The sequence below is a fragment of the Echiichthys vipera genome (genome assembly GCF_963691815.1).
Source record: "Echiichthys vipera genome assembly, chromosome: 19".
NCBI lineage: Eukaryota > Metazoa > Chordata > Actinopteri > Perciformes > Trachinidae > Echiichthys > Echiichthys vipera.
The window spans coordinates 10712214-10732868 of record NC_139844.1 but is presented as its reverse complement, the minus strand read 5'-3'; the positions used below and the strand labels follow the sequence as shown (position 1 = coordinate 10732868).

The window sequence follows — 20655 nt, the reverse complement described above, 5'->3', positions numbered from 1 at the left end:
AAACATACATATAAAATACACACTGAGGGACACAGATACACTTTCTGAGCGTATGTGTGTCAAATACCTCCACCACCACCTCCTTCCCTTTCTCCAGCTGCTTAGCTGGTGTGTAGGAGGAAGAAGGCTGACAGGCCTGGAAGTGCTTACATCAGCAGAGAATAAAGTACACACACACACAAGGCCAAACAGAAACACTTTCTAGTGCACAGATGCTGGGCATGTTGGGTCAGACGAGTTAAACTGGCCTATAGATTCGGAGTTTGCGAGAATGACAGTTAGATTAGAAGATTATATATAGAGAGATGGGGGGGGGTAGATTGAAATAAAATAAAGTCTACTTTTCTTGCTGGCTCTAATAGCTCAGCATTAAATCAGCAGGCTCAGCAGTCAAAGTGGTATAAATCTTGAAAATAAAACTCAAAGATGGCTCCATGCTGAGTCTGCAGCATTATTCATCATTATCACTTTGAAAGACCAGCACCACGGGCTTTAGATTTAAAAGGAACATTTTTAGTGTATTGCAATTGAATCTTTTATCTAGATTATCTAAGATACAGTAATTGGGCTGTAAAACAAAACTGGTGTGCGCTCAAAATATTTCCTCATCCCACAACTACAGTGGGTGTGGTGGGTCAAAGTTGAACTATGAAGTCTTTCTGTAAACTGAGTCTGAGGGGGAAAAATGTATAAGTCTCCTTCGTCAGAATAAGTTTGTTTAAATACTGCCTGATTGTGTTTCCTGCCTTGTCTGACGTCTTTTCAGGAATGTCACAATTGCCAGATCTCACAAAGTAACCTGGTGAGAGCTATATTGTTACTGTTACAGGCCAAAATGAAGAAAACAAAACCCAAGTTGTAATAAAAAAGAATTACCCTTGAAGTGTGTGTGCGTGTGCGTGTGTGTGTGTGTGTGTGTGTGTGTGTATGTCTATGTGTGTGTGTGTGTGTGTGTTGTGTGTGTGTGTGTGTGTGTGTGTGTACTGTATCTGTTTTTAGCACCATTAGAGCGAAGAGCTTGTGAACACCAGCGGGGCCCCGACACTAATCCGGCCCAGATGTGAACTCCATCGCTGCACCAAAACATACACACACAAAACATGCATATTTAAAACAAGAACCAGCACATCAACGGCTGCAAACACTCAAACTAGATTTGAAGCCTACTGTTTAGTTAGCCAACAACATGATTATGCATAATGCTATTATAGCCATAATCTGTCTAAATGAGATCATAGCTCACCTTCAGCGGAGTTAATTGAAGGTTTGCGAGGTCATTAAACCGCATCGACCCCTCCTCAAGCCGAACTAAGTCCCGTTGGCGTGACCTGGATACAGCCGTGAGGCATTAAGCAGGCAGGTCAAAGGGACGGCACACCTTAGGGTCACACACACACCAAAGCAAAGGTAGATCAAGCAGACAAGTGTAATGATAAAAGACAATGAAATGCACAGATGGAAAATCAGTGGCAAAGGAGTGTGTGTGTGTGTGTGTTTTTTTTAGTGTATGTATCGTTGCGGGATGTTACTGAATCCGACGAAACATAGAAAAGTAAGGGAACATAACGCATGGACAGAGAAGAGTTTAAAAACCTGATTATATTCGCATTAAGGACATACTCCGGTTTCTCAAACGCCATGTTAACACCGTATCTGGGGTTAAATCTTGAGTTTATATACTGTACCCCGGTTTACAGCCCTGGATAACTCCTTTAGTAACCGGGGTGCATGTAAACAGCTTATCCGGAGTAATAACAGGTGTCCGGTCTGCGCATATTCCATGGGTTATAACTCCCCCTCCCCACTCCGCGGCGGTGGCTTTTGACCGAGAAATAGAATAAACCAGGAAGCAACGGCGCTAAAAACAACGTGAAAAAAAAACTTTACCTTTAAACTGAGGGAGGACTTCACCATCGTAGTAACATCTACAAGTATCATCACTACCAAGAAGACCCGTTTTTGTCGTGATCCTGTCCAAAAGTCTGTTGCTTGTGATGATGAATGAATGTGAACCGGGGAAAAAAGCCCTATTCTGGCTGTATCTTGGCCACCTACTGTAACGGGGGTCGAGTTACTCCGTCATGTAAACGCACTGACTAAGGCAGTTTTGAGGAAAAAAGGCCCTGTATGCTGCAGGCAACTTGCATATGTTACATAACTAGAAGGGCATTTATTGGCTTTTATTCATTTACAACTGTCGTTTACCGCGACATCCTGCTTAATGGTAACACATCTACTGTAATAGGCAGTTTTGCACATTAATGGCCCTGCGTGTCAGCACTTTGAAAATGGACTGCCAAGAAATTGCACTACGTAAGGTAATGGTTCCTAACCTTTTATGTCGAAGTGACCCCTTTGTCATAGGTTTGGGTTTTAGTTTGGACTTGAGTTGTGAGAAGTTTTCCTTTTCAGATTCAGTAAAAGGGTTTTTAAAAGGCCCCAAAAGTATCCAGAATTAAACAAAAGGTCCAGAAAAGATAAATGTGATATTGTGTAATAGCAATATATGATTGCTAAATGTTTTTAATAGTCATACTTCAGGGGCTTAAATGTCCTTTTACATCTACAGTGAATATTGTGGAAGAAATATTTTTGAGATTTTAAGTTATACTGGTTTAAGATAGTATTTAGTACATTTCAAGACCAAAAGTGTTTCATTATAAATAGAGACAACAGACAAATGAGAATGCAGAAGACATGGATTTGTAATTTCCTGTGTGTGCAGAAGTTTTACAACCAGTGACGAGTTACTAGATAATTATTTGGGTTACTAAAAATGTAGACAGTTACTCTGATAACTGTATATATCATAAAATTGATGTGCACAGTTTTTCCCTTTCACCTATTACATGTTCCCAGTGTAATCCATAAATGTGTTATTCAGTGCAGAACTCCCACTGGTCCTCAGTGGAAATACAAGTATGCACACAGGGCAGAGTAGTGTTAAGGGAGGCAATAAACCTCTGTCAACCCCTCACCCAAGCTAGGCACATAAAAACAGCATGTCGTCGTCCCCTCCCTCACTTCCTCCCTCTGTCCCACCACTTCATCTTTCGCCCTCTTCTTCTCCCGCTTTTCTCCCCATCCAAAGAGTAGCATAGTGGTAAATTCATCTTATGAAATGTTCCTTCTTAATGGTATCCTCAATTTGTCTCCGCGTAGAAACATAGGACTGCTCTGTAAAGCATTAGTAAATGATTTATTTACCATTGATAAAGCCATTAGTTAATCTCTTCCCAACCTTTTAAAAATGTCTGTTAGAGAGTGGTAAGTTACGTTTTGTGAATCACTTTAGCGACTAATTCATAGCCTGTATAAAATATGGGTGCTGTCTCTGTGACGCCACCCCATACAGTTCTCATGAACAAGGAAATTAGCTATAGAGACCAAAAAGGTTTTATTGAACCGGGCTGATGTGTGTACAGGGCACTTTGACATGGGGTCTATGGTGGTTGACTCACTTTTGGAACCTGCTTCAAGTGGCCGTACAAGGAACTGCAGTTTTTGGCACTGTTGTTGCCACATTACCACTCAACTAAAGCTGCGTTTCAATAGTGGTTCAACACGCACTCGTTCCCTTCCCCCGCCGCCATCATAAGTGTCGTTCCAAAAAAACTTGAAGCAAACTTGGTGAGATCAACCCCCAGAGGGATCGAGTGAACAACGCTGTTGACTCCGGAGGTGGATATCACCCACAATGCACTGCAGTTATGCATTTGGTGCAAGAGAATACATACATGGTTAGTTGGCAGTAAAGTAGGTAAAACCCTTTGATTACTCCCCACTAAAGAAGAACAATATACATAAATAAAGCAAATTTTTATCATTATTGAAAAACTTCACAATCTGACATGCTTCAGTTTTAATTTTTCTATTTACAGTATGATATCTTCTCAACATCATCTGTTTAAACATAGGGGGGAATTTTTTTTTGCAATATATCCTAGATCACAAACAGACATTATTGAATCCAAGACCAAGAAGATGCAGCTGTTTACAAAGTCCCTACGGTGCAGATGTATTGCAGTCATCTGCAGAAAATGTCTTTGTCTCATTGAAATGAGTCTAAAGGTATTTGTGATTATTTGTATGAAGCAGTACAGCGCTAAACTTTCACCTGGTGGTGGATCAATGACAGTTTGGGCTGAAGTGATCAAGTGCAGCTGCGTTTCATTTCATCCCCCGCTCCTCCACCCGCCCAATTTCCCTCTGCTCTCCAAGTGGCCTCCGTGTGCCGTGTGCTGTTATGTAATTCCAAGGGCTGAGGGGAGGTAAAGGAGGGCGTGTTGAAACACTATTGAAACGCAGCACAGACTCAGTACCCATGAGCCTCAGTAGCTGTTGATGGAGAACATGCCAGCATGCAAGTCACAAATAAAATACCACATAATAGTTACGCTGACGATCCAAAATTGAAATGAGAATCCAAAAGAAATGGTTATTTCTACTGATTAAAGTAACAATCAACCAATCAGAGCTCTGCAGGTGGGAGTAAGAATGAAGATCTTCCCACAAAGCTCGCCAGGCACCCACATTAGATACACTCGTGAAAAACAGTGACAAGCGTGGATGATATTGACATAAATCTTTGCATATTTTATCTCCAAGTTCTTGAATCACGGTTGCTCCGTGGTTTGATCAGGAGATTTTCATGCCCATTCAGAGCCTAGGAAGTACTCCAACTGCCAGTCACTTGACCTTGTCTATGCAGAAAGCACACAGGATTTTTACTTTCAGCCAAAAATAAATCATCCCACTCCTCTACTCCATTGCCCTCGAAATCGGTCTGTGGGTTGAGGTGTAGATGGAAGGCTCATTTCCCAAATGTATTTCTTGTCACCCGCACCATATCTTCCCACAGGAATAGCAACATTCCCCTTCGTGATAATTATGAATGATTCTGCCCTTCCCCCTTTCTCCTTTTACCCCTTCACTCCTCGCTGCTGCTCGAGTGGCACAGAGATGTAATTAATCATGTAGACACTATGCTAGTCTTAATGCTAAGCGTGTCCTCTTCTTCTCTATCTCTCTGTCGTCCCCCTATACTCTTTATCTAGCTCTGTCTCCCTCAGTGCCTCTCAATCCCCCTCTAACACACACACACACACACACACACACACACACACACACACACACACACACACACACACACACACACACACACACACAGTTTGACGGTCTCATTAATCACCTGTTCACATTGAAAAGCTCTGTAATGCATACCAGTGAGATCATTTGGTGGTTGGCCTACCCTGTCTTTTTACCCTTGTCCCTATATACATGTGTACTTCATGCCCCACAACAACACTGTGTTTTCATTCCCAGTGTGTGTATTAGAGTGCGTCCGTCATCAGCACACTGGTACGCCAGGATAAATACGATAATCGTTGCTAGCAGACTTGCCCCCTGGTCCCTCTCTATTTTTAGACATCAGATGTTGAAATAGTTCAAGTTCTTAAAAAGGGCAGGCTGCGAGTCACGGCTCTATCCTCATAAAGCCGGGGCAGAGGATCTGCCAACCCAACCCCCTAGACGAACCCAAACAACATTCATTTCACAAAGCATATATAACGTTTTAAATCCACCAGCTGTTTTTTCACAAAAAAATATTAAGAGCATGTTCCCTCTGGTGGTATTTATTGACTGGCAGATGGATTGTGGTTCCCTTTAATACTGCTTTGAGTGTATTTTTGATTTTCACAACAGATCGAAAGAGTTAGACAGATGAAGTTGACATTTCTGTTAAAGGAGCTATGGTGTGCAGGAAGATTGGGACATTATGACAATGTATACAGTACTATAAAACAACAGAGATTTCTCTTCCAGAAGAAATGTTGCATTAAAGGTCCCATATTGTAAAAAGTGAGATTTCCATTCCATTTTAAATTAAAGGTCCAGTTTAAAAAAAAAGGACAGGGCAATGATTTCCAAAAGGTACAGGGATGAGGGAGGGCTTTAAAAAACAAACAAAAATTGCTTTATGTATAAATATGGGCTCTATATGTGTATTTACGGTTATATATATATATGTGTCTATATATGTGTTTCTATGGATGTAGGCCTATAAATGATATTATATTACTTATATATATATATATTATATTTTTATATATTATATGTTATTTATAATATTGTATAGGATTTATTATTGTATAGTTAGATTTACAAATTGTACATCTAGTGGATACATTATATAGATTATAGTTATTACAGAATTGTGAACAAGGGATAGGATTAAATAAGTGAAAACTTCCTCCTACTCCTTTTCAGGCATAGTTAATTGTATTTATGTTTTTTTTCTTTTTGTGACATGTCTGAAATAAATTCAATTCAATAGGTGCTATAAAAATACTGTGAAAGAATAAAAATCCTCAGTTCACAGAGAAATGCACACAGCCTGTATTCAGAAACTGTGTCTTTAAACGACCCGTCAGGACTATATACTATATATAAGTAAAGTACGCCACAGTGCCGTTACAGTCGTTCGCCGGCTCTAATGAAGGTGTAGAGATGCTGAGAATGCAGCTGCAGGAAGACCCGGAAGCGTTGACCAATCAGAGCAGATTGGGCTTTTTTGAGGAGGGTCCTTGAAGAGACAGGCGCTAAAAAGGAGCGTTTGAGATAGAGGGTGACTACAGATATATTCTAGGGGTGACCCCGAATAGTCGACAGTCGAATCGTCGCAAAATATGGTTATGAAACAATGGATTATTCCATTCTGGCTCTGGGGGTGCTGAATGTCTGATTTTACATATAGATGCTTGGTTTCTCCCAATAAATCGTGATAAATAGCCTATTTTGGTATAAATATAAGCCTATTAATAAATACTGTTGCTAAAAATGTGAAAATAACTCATGTGCTTTTAGTCTAAGATGGGGAGGGGGTTATTCCCGCACACTAAGGAGATTGATTAAGTTGTACTTTCCAGGATCCGAATCCGTCAGAGGCATCTTGGCTGGACTTTAAATCTATCTGGACGTCAGAAACAGTCTGCTCCTGTTTAATCATCAGCATCATTTCATTTGAATATTTGCCCATTTGTTGTTTTTCATTATAGACGTTTCAATCCGAAATAGTCTGACACAACACCATGAAAGTGAAACTACAGTTCTAAATATAGCTATAGTCAGCTACTGTCAAAGAAACATGCAAACAAAACACATTCATGTTATAACAACAAATACTTTTAACAAGATGCCACTATCAGAAATCAGAAATCACATCTCTCAGTAACTCTCTGCCTGACACGCGTGCACCCGCCGCTGTCTTCTTCATGTCCGTGGCTCGCCCATCCCGGATAAGAGGGTTTTTCATGAGCAAAAAAAAAAAAAAAACTGATTCGACGATTAGTCGACTATAGGCAAGTTGTGACGAATCAGATTTAACTATGAACATTTTTAGTCGGGGACACCCCTAGTATATTCAGACGGACAGTATGAGATAAATAATGTGGCTTAAAGCATGTAAACATGTTCTAGTAGAAACCCAAAATACAAATATGAACATGAAAATGAGCAGAATATGTCCCCCTTTAATATCTATGGTTGTACCAACAATGTGGACGAAAGCTCCTTTATTACAGTGTAAGTCTGGGATATGCAAGTTATAAAACAAAGCAGCCCCTGGTTCATCTTCTACAATACAGAGCAAAAAGGAAAAATACACTAATATGAAAAAAATGGTGTTGTGTTTGGACACATTTACTAACTTTTTCCCCACTGCTGCTTTACTCTTTTGCAAACCTCTTTCCCCTTCTGTATCTGTCTGAATAATCATCTTTGTCTTTTCTGAGATGCTTCTGTTCGTGTGTGTGCGTGTGTGTGTGTGTGTGTGTGCGTGTGCGTGTGCGTGTGCGTGTGTGCGTGTGCGTTTGCGTGTGTGCGTGTGTGTGTGTGTGCATGTAGAAAGTGATCACTTTGTTTATTCTGGTGTCTGTCTGTGTGTGTGTGTTTTTGTGTGTTCTTGGCTGGCTTGCAGTTGCTCCTTAGTTTAAGGACGGCATGTCCTGGAACTCGGGCTGATAAAGCCCAGCAGGGATGTCCTGTGTTGTCCTAAAGCAAAGTGTATGCGTCCCGTATTGACCTGCAATGAACAGTGTGTTGTGAATGACCATCGACTAAATACACTTTGTGAGCTCATACTGTATGTTTTCTGCATGTGAATGACAGATTTTTTTTTTTTTGTTTTTTTTTTTCTCTGGATTAAAATCATGAAAATATGACCTGATAGAGTTTAGAGTTCCCTTCTGCTTCTTGCTTTTCATATGTGTGTGTGTGTGTGTGTGTGTGTGTGTGGTGTGTGTGTGTGTGTGTGTGTGTGCTTAACTTTCCAGTGTGACCGTGAGCCAATGCTCCACTGGAACTCAGGTGACCGTGGAGCACTGATCAAAACATACTGACCCAATGAAGCCTCACTGGAGTCACATGACTAGCCGTGCCTTTTTTCCCGGCCTGCACTTATTGGCTGTTTGAGGTGGGCTGGGTTGGCCAGCTCTCCCACCTGATTGGAGGAAACTTTAGAGTAAACAAGAAGTTCTTTGAGCATGTGGCCTTACACAGCATGGAACACACTGCCTGCAGGTAAAAAACAAGAGAAGAGAGGGAGACAGATGGGAATGATAGAGAGGGAGAGAGGGACATACTGACATTGCAGTAGTAAAGTCTCTGTGCTGACAAGAGCAGACTCTTTGTATTTTCACAAGGTCACAGTTCTTGGAAAGCCGTGGGTGTGTCAGTGTACTTGTGTGAACTTGATATTGCTGTTTACACCATAGCATCTGGATGGCATCACAGATTGGATAGACTGTTTTTCAAAACAAAAAGTGATCTATTTTCTGAATTGATTTGACATTTAAAGTGTTTCTAATGTAACTGTATCACCAGTCAGACGACGTTGGCTGGTATTATCCCTATCCAGACGGATCCGGTCTGCCGCAGTTTCCAGTCTTTTTGCTGTTCCACACCGAAGTGCCAGTAGAATTTATTTACACACTTCTAAGAATCTACAAGTGAAATTTCATATTTGTACATGGCCATTTACATGTCAAATTAGTAAACAAAAGTGGCGTTGAGAGAAAGCAGTGAGAATGTTTGAGGCGACGCTCAGCCTGAAACAGCTCAGGTGGTGGTTAACATAAAAAATGTAAATAAAGAAGACTTTACGGTATATTTTGGAGCTGTTAAAGCATGTGATTTTATTGTGAAGGAGTGAAGTATGGCCCTGGATGTTTTGACAACATGGATGTTAATGTGTAAGACGGGCAGCTCCCACTGTTTACGGCAATGAGGTCGGGGTGTCGGACTAGGGCCCAGAGGAGCACACGGCTAATTCACCGTTTTAGTGTCCCGTTGACAACTCGTGTAAACACAAAGATAAATAAAGTCGTTTGTTAAAACAATATTTGGTTACAAAGATAAGAAGTTAGACTTTAGTTTAACACCATTAAATTAACTCTAAACATTATACCATCATTTATATTTGTAGGTTAAACAGAAAGTTTGATAGAATTTAACCAAAAACTGTCTAAATGGTGACACAGATCCGTGTGTGTGTGTGCGTGTGTGTGTATTCCCATGAAGACCTTAATCTATTCACAAAAAGAGGAGCAGATGAGGCAATAAGAGTAGAAATATAAGCAGAACTAGGTGTAACAGGATTCCTTCTGCCAAGCTCCAGATCCCCTTCCAGAGTACACACACACACACACACACATAAACACACACACACACGAACACACACACACACACACATAAACACACACACACACGAACACACACTGAGCGAGACACCCGACTGCTGGCTTGAGAACGCACATATGATTGAAGAGAATGGAATGTTCTGTCTGCAGTCCAGAACTCAGGGCAGCTGGAACCTGGACTGTGTGTGTGTGTGTGTGTGTGTGTGTGTGTGTGTGTGTGTGTGTGTGTGTGTGTGTGTGTGTGTGTGTGTGTGTGTGTGTGTGTGTGTGTGTGTGTGTGTGTGTGTGTGTGTGTGTGTGTGTGTGTGTGTGTGTGTGTGTGTGTGTGTGTGTGTGTGTGTGTGTGTGTGTGTGTGTGTGTGTGTGTGTGTGTGTGTGTGTGTGTGTGTGTGTGTGTGTGTGTGTGTGTGTGTGTGTGTGTTCATGTAGGCCCACAGTATAAATAACCGTCCTCTCTGCAGTGTTAGACCAGCCTATTTATTTATAAACCGCCTTATACGTAACGTCACTCAAAAGACCTGCGTGTCATCTGGCCTCTACCTCACACCACCTCGCTACACGTTCACCACTCTCCTCTACGACTCTAGGCCAATTCATGGTTTCAGTGTCCGTGTGACTGCGAGAGAACACGTGACATTAATCTGTGATCACACTACAAGCAACATTTGATTCCACAGGCGCTAGAAAAAGTAGACTGTACTTTTTCTCTATTAAAAAAAAAAACAACCCGTCGCCATGTATCTGTAGTTTATTTGCAAGAACGTTTCCTGTCACCTGTTTGCACAAAGTTAATCTTGTTTCCATTCTCCAAGGAAAGAACACTTCATGGCAAGACAAGCATTATTTTCACCACAGCCCATTGTCAATACCTCGTTTTAAATGCTAACTAATGTTGCGCAAGTTGTCCACTTGACCCGGCAGCGGTCACTGTTGACATTAGACTCAGATTAGTGCTGGTTTACATAATGGCTGATAAAAATGTGGTTATGTTTGGCAAGGACTCACATACACACTGTGTCATAGGATGGTTATGTACACCAGAGGTGTGAGGCTCAGGTCACAGAGTTGGTCCAATCACAGCAGTGGTAGCAGGGTCCAGGGGGCGGGGCTAATGGGATGAAGCGAGAGCTACAACCTCAGAGCACTTTGACCTTTGACACAGTGTTGTCTACTGGCTCTATGACATTGTAACCCTCTGACCCACACTTTCCTGTAGCACAACACATGAAGAGCTGTGTGTGCGTGTGCGTGTGCGTGTGCGTGTGCGTGCGCGTGCGCGTGTGTGTTTGTTTGCATTTCCTTCCAGCTGAAGGCAGGCAAGGTTGTGTGTGGGTTGGGCTGACCAGTAAAATGTTTCTCTCAGGTGCACACAGAGTACAGGAACCTGGCAAAGTGAAACAGACCCAGCTCACACATTTGAGTTCAGATATGTGCTGTAGCTGGGTGATGAAATCCACTTGCAACACCATGCAGACCCTCCCTTTTCTGTACTGCCTGGCTACGCACACCAATTTCACTCCACCAATCACCATTGCTGGAGCTAGGACAGCTACAACCAATTAGAAAGCACTCTTAGAATCATCTGCACCAATCAGAGGAACCTGTTTTCAGGTTTCTCAGGGGTCTGAGCTGTTAACTTCTTTACGTTTACAACATGCAGCTGCGGTATTAAATTGATCCTATTCTCTTACAGTAGACTTAAAATCAACTTGAATGCCTCTTTTAAAAAATTCAACGTACACACGTCTGCATTCAGATTTACATAAATGCAAATATGTGAGTTCCCACCTACGCACCTTCAAAAATCTGAATAATGAGAGAAAGGAGAAAGAGATTCCTAGCGTGGTTGCTGACAGTGATTAATTGTTCCCACATGTTGCTGACGGACAAAAAGGCCTCTGTGTTCCTGAGCTTTGGCTGCAGCTGGTGCACACACACACACACACACACACACACACACACACACACACACACACACACACACACAGCTGGGGCCTGTCTCACAAAGAAAGTTCAGGTTGGTCAGGCTATCTTTGAGTCAGTTTGCTTCAAAAATGTAACACTGGTGAACCTGGATAACTGGTCTCACGAGCAGTTGACTGTTGACCAAATGTTTTGAAGTGTTTTGAAGACTAACCAGCTAAACTAAGAGTCACTAAATATAAAGCTACAGCTAGCAACAAGTTAGCTTAGTATCAAAATTTATGATTGGAATCGTGTTTAAACAGCTAGCCTGGCTCTGAAGGTAACACTATCTACCAGCCCCTCTAATTAACACATCTTGAATCTTTTTTTTTTGTACAAAAATATTTCTTGGTGACTTCCTGAAGTCTTGCAAGTTTTTTCCCCTTGTCTTTATGCTAAAATAAGCTATCCAGCTACTGGCTGTAGCTTTAAATGTACCCATAGACTACAAAGATGGACGACTTGACAGCTCCCTGAAAGTGAAGCCAAAAAACTTGATGCCCCCTGGTGGCTGGCTGCAATATAGGACAGTATGATGAATAATAAAGTACACCTCAAATACATTTTTCCCCAAAGAGTTTCTGTAATTTTGGGTAGTTCATTTATCTGATGAGTATGGTTATAATTATTAATTTGATGCTGTGAGGTGAAACATCATGATATTCAGCTGTGATTGACTGGGCGGGTTTATGGTCGGGCTAAGGTTGCAAAATTACAGGATGGCAGCATCCATATCCAGAATACTTTGGCTTCACTTTTGTACAGTGGGAGGAAGTGGAGGCACATAGGCAGTCTATGCATTTAACTAAAGTTATAAAAGTGGAATCAATCTTCAAAGTGAAGGCATTTGTTACAAACGAGTTGTTAAACAAATTAGCTAACTGACCTACTTGTCTGCCTTTGTGAGACAGGGTCCAGACATGTCAATACAGATCTCTGAGGGAAATGCTTGAATGAGAGAGAATGAGGAGAATACAGAATAATAACTCCATAAAAATGGAGCGGAAAATTAGGCAGAGAGAAAAGAAAATCCCTAAAAATTTGCCAGCCAGTGTCAACTGCATCATTAACTCTCTGAAGGTGGTTTCTTGCAAGGTGTGTGTGTGTGTGTGTGTGTGTGTGTGTGTGTGTGTGTGTGTGTGTGTGTGTGTGTGTGTGTGTGTGTGTGTGTGTGTGTGTGTGTGTGTGTGTGTGTGTGTGTGTGTGTGTGTGTGTGTGTGTGTGTGTGTGTGTGTGTGTGTGTGTGTGTGTGTGTGTGTGTGTGTGTGTGTGTGTGTGTGTGTGTGTGTGTGTGTGTGTGTGTGTGTGTGTGTGTGTGTGTGTCTGTCTTTCGGAATACCCCAGAGGAAAAGTTGGATATTCTTTCTCCACATATGAGCAGCCAGAGTTCAGTATGTGTTATGTTTAGTAAAGTATGAAGGCTGTTATCAATTATAATGTTATTTAAAGGGGCTGTACTTAACATTCATACCATCAATATAGCAGCAAACCAATGTCATGAGCAGAGACTGAAGTCACTTTTCCTCTGTGTCTTGTTATCCAAGAGTCTCTGTTCTTCTCTGTCTTCTGTGTGATAATTCAATTCAATTCAATTCAATTCAATTCCATTTTATTTATAGTGCCAAATCATAACAAAAGTTATCCCAGGACACTTTACAGAGTAGGTTTAGACCACACTCTATGACTTATTTATGATTTACACAGACCCAACAATTCCCCCGTAGAGTACGGTGGCAACGAAAACCTTCCCTATAACAGGCAGAAACATCAGACAGACCCAGCTCAGTGGAGGACGGACATCTGTCTGCACCGGTTGGGGTGGAAGAAAAGGAGAGAGACAAAGACTGACACAAAGACAGACAGACAGACAGACAGACAGACAGACACACACACTTCCAGAGATGCAAGCAACCACAAAGTAACAGTGACTATAGTGATGGTTAAAGCAATATGAATATGACTTACAAGTTATGGCAGTTAATACAGCAGAACAGCAAGAAACAGGCACAGCCAGGGTGACAGAACATGGCAATGATAATAATTATGTGATAGACAGTAAGGCCGCGCGTGCATGTTAGCTTATGTAGCCGTGGAAAAACTTTGGGTAGAGCACCGTTAAATAATGCAGTTGGTTTTGTCATTAGATACAGTAAGAATCACGGCAGCCAGAAATGTGATGTTGTGGTCTGCAGGAGAGACTGAATGTCTACATGAAATGTGAAGCAAAGGAAATGTCAAAACCCAAATGGTTAAAAGGTCAGCACACTAAAATGATAAAACAACATACTTTCCACCTCTGCCACTGTACCACTGAGGTGAATGGTTTAGAAAAATGGCATTTTTAAAAACTATCTTTTGGAGAAAGGGGGAGGATCTATTACTACACACATACATCACTCGTAATGCTGATACATAGCAGGCACAGTTTTCTTTCTTTCATCTTGCAACCGTCCTCCTCTCTCCATCACTCACACATTTTCACTTGGCACTTTCCTTTTTGTCCCTGTCCGTGCTTCGGCTGCAGATGTACCGTTTCCTTTCATTGCTGCTCCATCACACCAAGTTAGAAATATCTCATTTGACATTTGAAGGATACGAGCGAAGTCACGGAAAAGAGGAACATTAAACAAGTGGCTTTGTTGGGAGGTGGGAGTGGGGAGGAGGTGCAGGGATAAAGGTGGTGTAGGATGAAGCGAGGAGGTAGGATTGATGAAGTGTCAGGTGCTGGCAGGTAAATGTTTACAGCAGCAGGAGGAAATTCGCATTCCATTCATACTGCTCTCATTCATCCCTCCAAAAGTTCTCTTTTTTTTTCTTTACAAAGTCTATCTTCTGCTAGTATTTACATCTCCCTGGCAGCTGGAAACATTTAGCCTGTGCGTGCGTGCGTGAGTGTGTGTGCGTGCGTGTGTGTGTGTGTTTGTAAAATGTTCTGTAATAAAGCGGCATTACGTCATGCCTCGAGAGATGCTGGCAGAGGATAAACATTGGTCTCCCTGGTATCTCTTCTCATCTTACCTCATTGCACAGAATACACACGCACACACACACACACACACACACACACACACACACACACACACACACACACACACACACACACACACACACACACACAAACACTTGGGAAATGCACATTCACTTACACACACCATTCATGATTAAATGCAACTTTTTATGGGTTTGCTTTTGCACAGCAGTCGTCACAAAAAGCACCGCAGTCCTGCAGAAACATCTTTTGCATTTACAATTGTAAAACACTCAAGAGCCTGCAAACCTAAACATGGTCTTTTCCATACAACTACCACACACACCCACACACACACACACACACACACACACAGGGTCTTGGGTTCAGTTTGGCCCCAGAGATGAAACTTTCTCCCCCTGCCAACGTAGCATTCAGAACAGTAACTTAAGCTTCTCACTCTCCTCTCTGGTTGAACTGCCTTTGACCAGAATAACAAACCAAGCTGTCTGTAAACTGTTGCCCAGGAAAGACGGGACTGCTTCATGGAAAACAATATTGTGATTCCCACAAAAACTCGAAGATTTTGGCCCTCGCCTTTCGGAACCCAGAAATCTGTTCTGTTTTAGGAAGTAAAAATATACACAGGAGGAAAAATGCATGCATGATGTGGATGGCGGTTCAGTTGTTTATATGGGAGGATATAGCATAGCCTCAGAGTCCCTCAGGGCTCATAAGAGCTATGTGTTTGTGAAACAACAGAAACTGCGGAAGAGCAAGGGGGTATGGAAAGAGAAGGAGACTGAGGGGGCACAAAAGGAGGAGGAAAAAGCTAACCCAAGTATATTAAATATCCGTATAATGCAAAAGGTTTATGTCCTATAACTGTGAGTTGATATTAGAGAAGGTGCACATGCATGTTTGTTTCAGTCTTTGTGTGTCATCATTATGTTGTCATATAAGAACCATGAAATGATGTCTCCTTAAGTAACCAAATGGCTGAGAGTGTTTTTGTCTGGGTGTCTATGAGTTTGTTTCAACGTGGGGTTATCCAGATGCTCATGTCCATTTCAAGTACATTTGGAATTTTGCGTCTTAAGTAACTGCAAAGCCAGAGCTTACATCATACAATCATTCTTTCAACCTGCACTAAACGATTAGTGACGACAAGTTAGAATGACATCTCTACAGTGTAAACATGTTTTGTGAATCCTTTATATTGTGTAATTAGAAACCCACAATGACACCCAACAGTAATACTTTAACAGTGCTGTAGTTTCATTAAATAGTATAATGGTTTCCAGGCATATCTCTTTCCTTTCTCGTGGTTTAAACGTAATCCACCATCAGTGTAAAATCCCTGTTGGTTCACTAATGATTCCATCACATCTCGCTCTGCTCTGGTTCTCTGTATAACCTCTCTCCCCCAGGATTAACATTGCAATTATTAGTTGGACTGAAATGTGACAAAGGTTATAGAAGTTAAATCCTAGTTCTACTATAGCCATGCTAGCAGCTCTTTGAGGTGTCAACTTCAGCATGTTTGCATTCTCACAATGAAAATGCAAACAAGCTGATGTTTAGCAGATAATACCATATCGGTTTAGCGTGTTGACATTTGATAATTAGCACTTCTAAGCATGTCTTAAAATGTGTGTTCACAACCACTATAACATGAATAAGAAAGATTGTAAAATAGTGTAAAATAAGAAAGTGTCTGTTCGATAAGTTTATGTAATCAAAGCCAGCAGGGAGGCAACCAATGATTCAACAGAGGTGTTATAAGGCAGTTTGGGCCTTTTGATGTACAGTATATATCTCTTTGTTGTAACCCTGCTTACCCCATAATAAGCCTTAGGAGCTTGCACAAGGAGGGAGCTCAGGGTTGGTCAATACACACCAGACAAGACTCACAGGCACACGCACAAACGCACATGATCTGACACAGAACGAGCTCCTTAAGAAACACAGGGGCTCTTTGTATGTGTCATTCATAATCAAGGAGACGCTTGATTATAGACCACTGTCTCTGTTTTCTCCTTTATACCCACAACACAAAAGCTACAGTGGGAACAATGTAGACATCAGTCCTAATTGCTGCTACACATAAATGTGTTCTTGTCTATATTTAGTGGATGAACAATGGAAACAATAGGATTTTAGCTTTGTTTTTGTGCCTAGTCACCAGATCAACTGTTTACACTGCTGCAGAATCAGTAGTAGTGGGTGTAACTGTTGTATTGATAAAAGGAGAGAAGTCAATATTGACGCCCGTAATTATTGGAGAAATAGTTTGAAAAGGATTTTACACACATCACTCAACACAGCCTCTTCTCTTTCTCTCATTTGTGTTACAGAACTCCATCCGGCACAATCTTTCCCTCCACAGTCGCTTCATCCGCGTCCAGAACGAGGGGACAGGGAAGAGTTCCTGGTGGATGATCAACCCAGAGGGAGGGAAGGGTGGCAAGGCTCCTCGCCGCCGTGCAGTCTCCATGGACAACAGTAACAAGTACACCAAGTCTGCCCGTGGTCGCGCTGCTAAGAAGAAGGCAGCTCTGCAGGCCGCAGCTGCTGCAGCTGGTGAAGGCGGTGGAGACAGTCCTTCAGGTCTCTCCAAGTGGCCTGGAAGCCCAACGTCACGCAGCAGCGAAGAGCTGGATGCCTGGACAGACTTCCGCTCCCGTACTAATTCCAACGCCAGCACACTAAGTGGTCGCCTCTCACCCATTCTGGCCAACCCTGAGCTAGACGAGGTGCCCGATGACGAGCCGCCTCTCTCGCCTATGCTTTACTCCAGCCCTTGCAGGGCGCTGTCTCCCGGCAACGCTACGACCAACGGGAAGGCAGTGCCGGCTGAGCTTCCCCGCTTGGCAGACCTGGCAGGTACAATGAACCTGAATGACGGACTCACAGATGATTTGATGGATGAGTTGCTAGATAACATCAACCTAGTTTCAGGACCGGATGTTTTAAATGGTTCCTCAGGGTTCAATTTTGGGTCCAAACCCAATGGGCTAGGCTCACCTTCCTCCACTTCCTCTCCCTCCAGCAACTCTTCTCCTAACGGTGGAGTTAATGGATACAGTAACTCCATCTTTGGCCCCCACACGACGGGCTCCTCTCTGCGTCCATCCCCCATGCAGACCATCCAGGAGAACAAGCAGACCTCCTTCTCTAGCATCAGCCTGTCTCGCTTCGGCAGCCAGACATTACAAGACCTGCTCAATTCTGACAGCCACAGCCACAGTGATGTCATGATGACCCAGTCTGACCCACTGATGTCGCAGGCCAGCGCTGCAGCCGTCATTTCCAAAAACTCCCGTCGTGGACTCATGCTCCGTAACGATCCCGTAATGACCTTTGGGACCACTGCGGGACTTCAGGGCAGTCAAGGGGAGATACGGCAAAGTAACAACCACAACCAGAGCTCCCTGAGGTCTTTAAACGGAGGCCTGAACCTAGCCAATGAGGCTAACGCTCTGGCTAATGCCAAGCAGCAGCTCCTACTCTCACCCTTGGGAGGAAATGGTTCCTCTTCCATGCAGATCGACACCTCGATCTTCCTAAACGGAACAGTTAGCAGCAGTGGGGGAATTTGCCAGGACCGTTTCCCCACAGATCTGGATCTGGACATGTTCAACAGCAGCCTGGAGTGTGATATGGACTCCATCATCAGGAACGAGCTGATGGACGCAGATGGCCTTGACTTTAACTTTGAGTCTCTGGCCAACATGAACGCAGTCGGCAACTTCACAAGCACCAAGCAGAACTCTCAGAGCTGGGTACCCGGCTGAGAGGGTCAGGCCGGGGAGGAGCAGAGAAGGTCTGTAAGTTTGACTGTTGCATGCACAGTTGTAAATCATGTGGCATTTGAGCAAAGGTGATAATGTTAAGATGAAGGAGTTAGGGATGCACTGATCCAACTATTTCTTTCCCCTGATTCTGACACCTGAACTCAGGGTACGGCCGATGCCAAGGAAAGATCTGATACTAGTGCTCTTTTGGGCTTGTGAAAATGTTATTTATTGTTTAAAATGTTTTTCGTGTTGTCGAATTAATAGTGTTGTAAGGAAATACAGACCTGAAGAAAAAGCACTGAACCGCTGTCATTAACTATAATCAGGATCAATGCTGCCCTCATTGTCCTGTGAATCCATATGGGAAAGGTTCTCTCAACATAATTACATACCTCTGCATCTATTCACTAAACCACATCAATAGTTTTCCCCAAACCAAAACCCACCTGCTAAACAACTTCGCTTTTTTTTTTCAAGCGCAGTTGGTAAAAGTTTGTTTTTAATAAGATATAATATTAGTCTTCGTTTCCTGAGCTGTTCTTATTTATCAAAATAACATCCAGGCCCATCGCCAGAGCAAATCTGTAGAGAGGGCATGTGGTTTTCATGGGAGGGCCTGAAAAATGTCATATATACAACAGCACATATACAACACAAGTTCAACAGTGCAGTGTGTGCATGGCGGCACAAAAACAACAGGATGGCCAACAGCATTGCGTAAAGACGCACGCCGCTCGCAAATACACACAAATAAACAGCAACAGAAAAAACACATTTGCAGCAGTGCATTGATTAGGATTCAAAAAAAGAACAGGCAGCAGAAGAAAACATTTTCAACCACTCAAGAACTTCCTGCATGATGTATTCTGAGTAGTGATTGGTCTACATGTATGTCAATCACAAATAGTCTATATATTACAAAACCACTTGTTTTGTGAGTGTACGCTTGCCGTCCACGGCCCGTTTGGGAGAGGTAGGCTTTTGTAAAGCACGTTTGCACATGTACGAGCACGAGCGTGCGCACGTGTACGAGCACAAGCACGAGGCCTACAGCGGTTCTGATGTCATTGCGCCTGTTAGGACATAGAAAATGGACGGACCATGCGCTGACATTTAAAACAATGGCGGCAAAAGGTTCACGTTGGTGTGATGCGGAGGTGGAGTGTTTACTGCAGATTTGGTCGGATGAAAACATTCAAAAACAGTTGGACAATCCATTATGTGGCCAAAAGACCGCGCGCTTTTGTAAACAAAGTGACGCATCGCGATGACATAAATCAATGCGTGTGACGTGTTACGGCGTGATGACGTATAGGCAGGCAAGAATGGAAGAAAGATGGACAGTGTGAGTGCGCCCTAATACACTCCGATACGAGCTTATGCGTGCCAGGCTGTTAGCAACTCTCCGTAAAATCTACATTAGTAGTTCATACACGAAAAAAATGATCTCAATGGCTTATTTGATGACCCAATTTGCCTAAAAAGACCCTGGGATGATTTAAACCGGAATTTCACTTAAAATCTTTGGAAATATTAGCTACTAACTGCTAAGACTTCTAATTTCACGGTAAAGGTCAACGTCTGCCTTCACATTAAAATTAATTTATTGTGAAGCACATGCAGGGAGTACCAGTGGTAGCTCTAAGCATATAAGCTTACTGCTGCAAATGAGCAAAAGTTGAACAAAATGTGAATTTTTGACATTAGTCCAATACCCAATCTGATCAGTGCCTCCTTAGAAAGCAGTTTTCTCCTATGATCATTGTCCCAAGTTTCCCATTTTTCACACATAGCACACAACAATGTGAAATGTATTATCACTTACTGAAAAATACACCGTTTTGTTTAGGCGAGGGGTGGCGCCAACAGGTGGCACGGATTACACCACAGTCATGTAGTCGGTTCGTAGTTTTGTCATAGACAACTGAGTCCCTTCATTTTGTCTAACAATTTGCATTGCGCTGTTTGTGTAAATCACCCTGGTTCTTCACCGTCAGATGTTTGTTTTCTTCCTGTTTTGGACGAGCCGCATGATAGAAACATCATCAACACGCTCACTCTCTCGCTGTGAATTCTCTGAATAATTACCTGTTATGTTCACACTCTATCGGACATTACACAGATGTCCTACTTGCGGCAAAAGTCCATTTAATGACCAGTCCAACTGATTCTTACATTTTGTTCTCACATACAACTCCTCCAGGTAATGTCAAGATCATGTCAT

At 42.5% G+C, this 20655-nt stretch overlaps 1 protein-coding gene across 2 annotated transcripts in view; it reads left to right on the top strand.

Moving 5' to 3' along the window:
* Positions 1-20655, top strand: part of foxo3b (forkhead box O3b) — a 50102-nt gene that overhangs the window by 25966 nt on the left and 3481 nt on the right. The window contains exon 3 of one of the 2 annotated variants that reach the window (XM_083934013.1): positions 16989-18457. In XM_083934013.1, coding sequence (XP_083790139.1) covers positions 16989-18428 — 1440 coding nt within the window. In that variant the 3' untranslated portion in view covers positions 18429-18457. Of the gene's footprint in view, positions 1-16988; positions 18462-20655 lie in introns of both variants that reach the window. The other variant, XM_083934014.1, reaches the window with a different exon arrangement.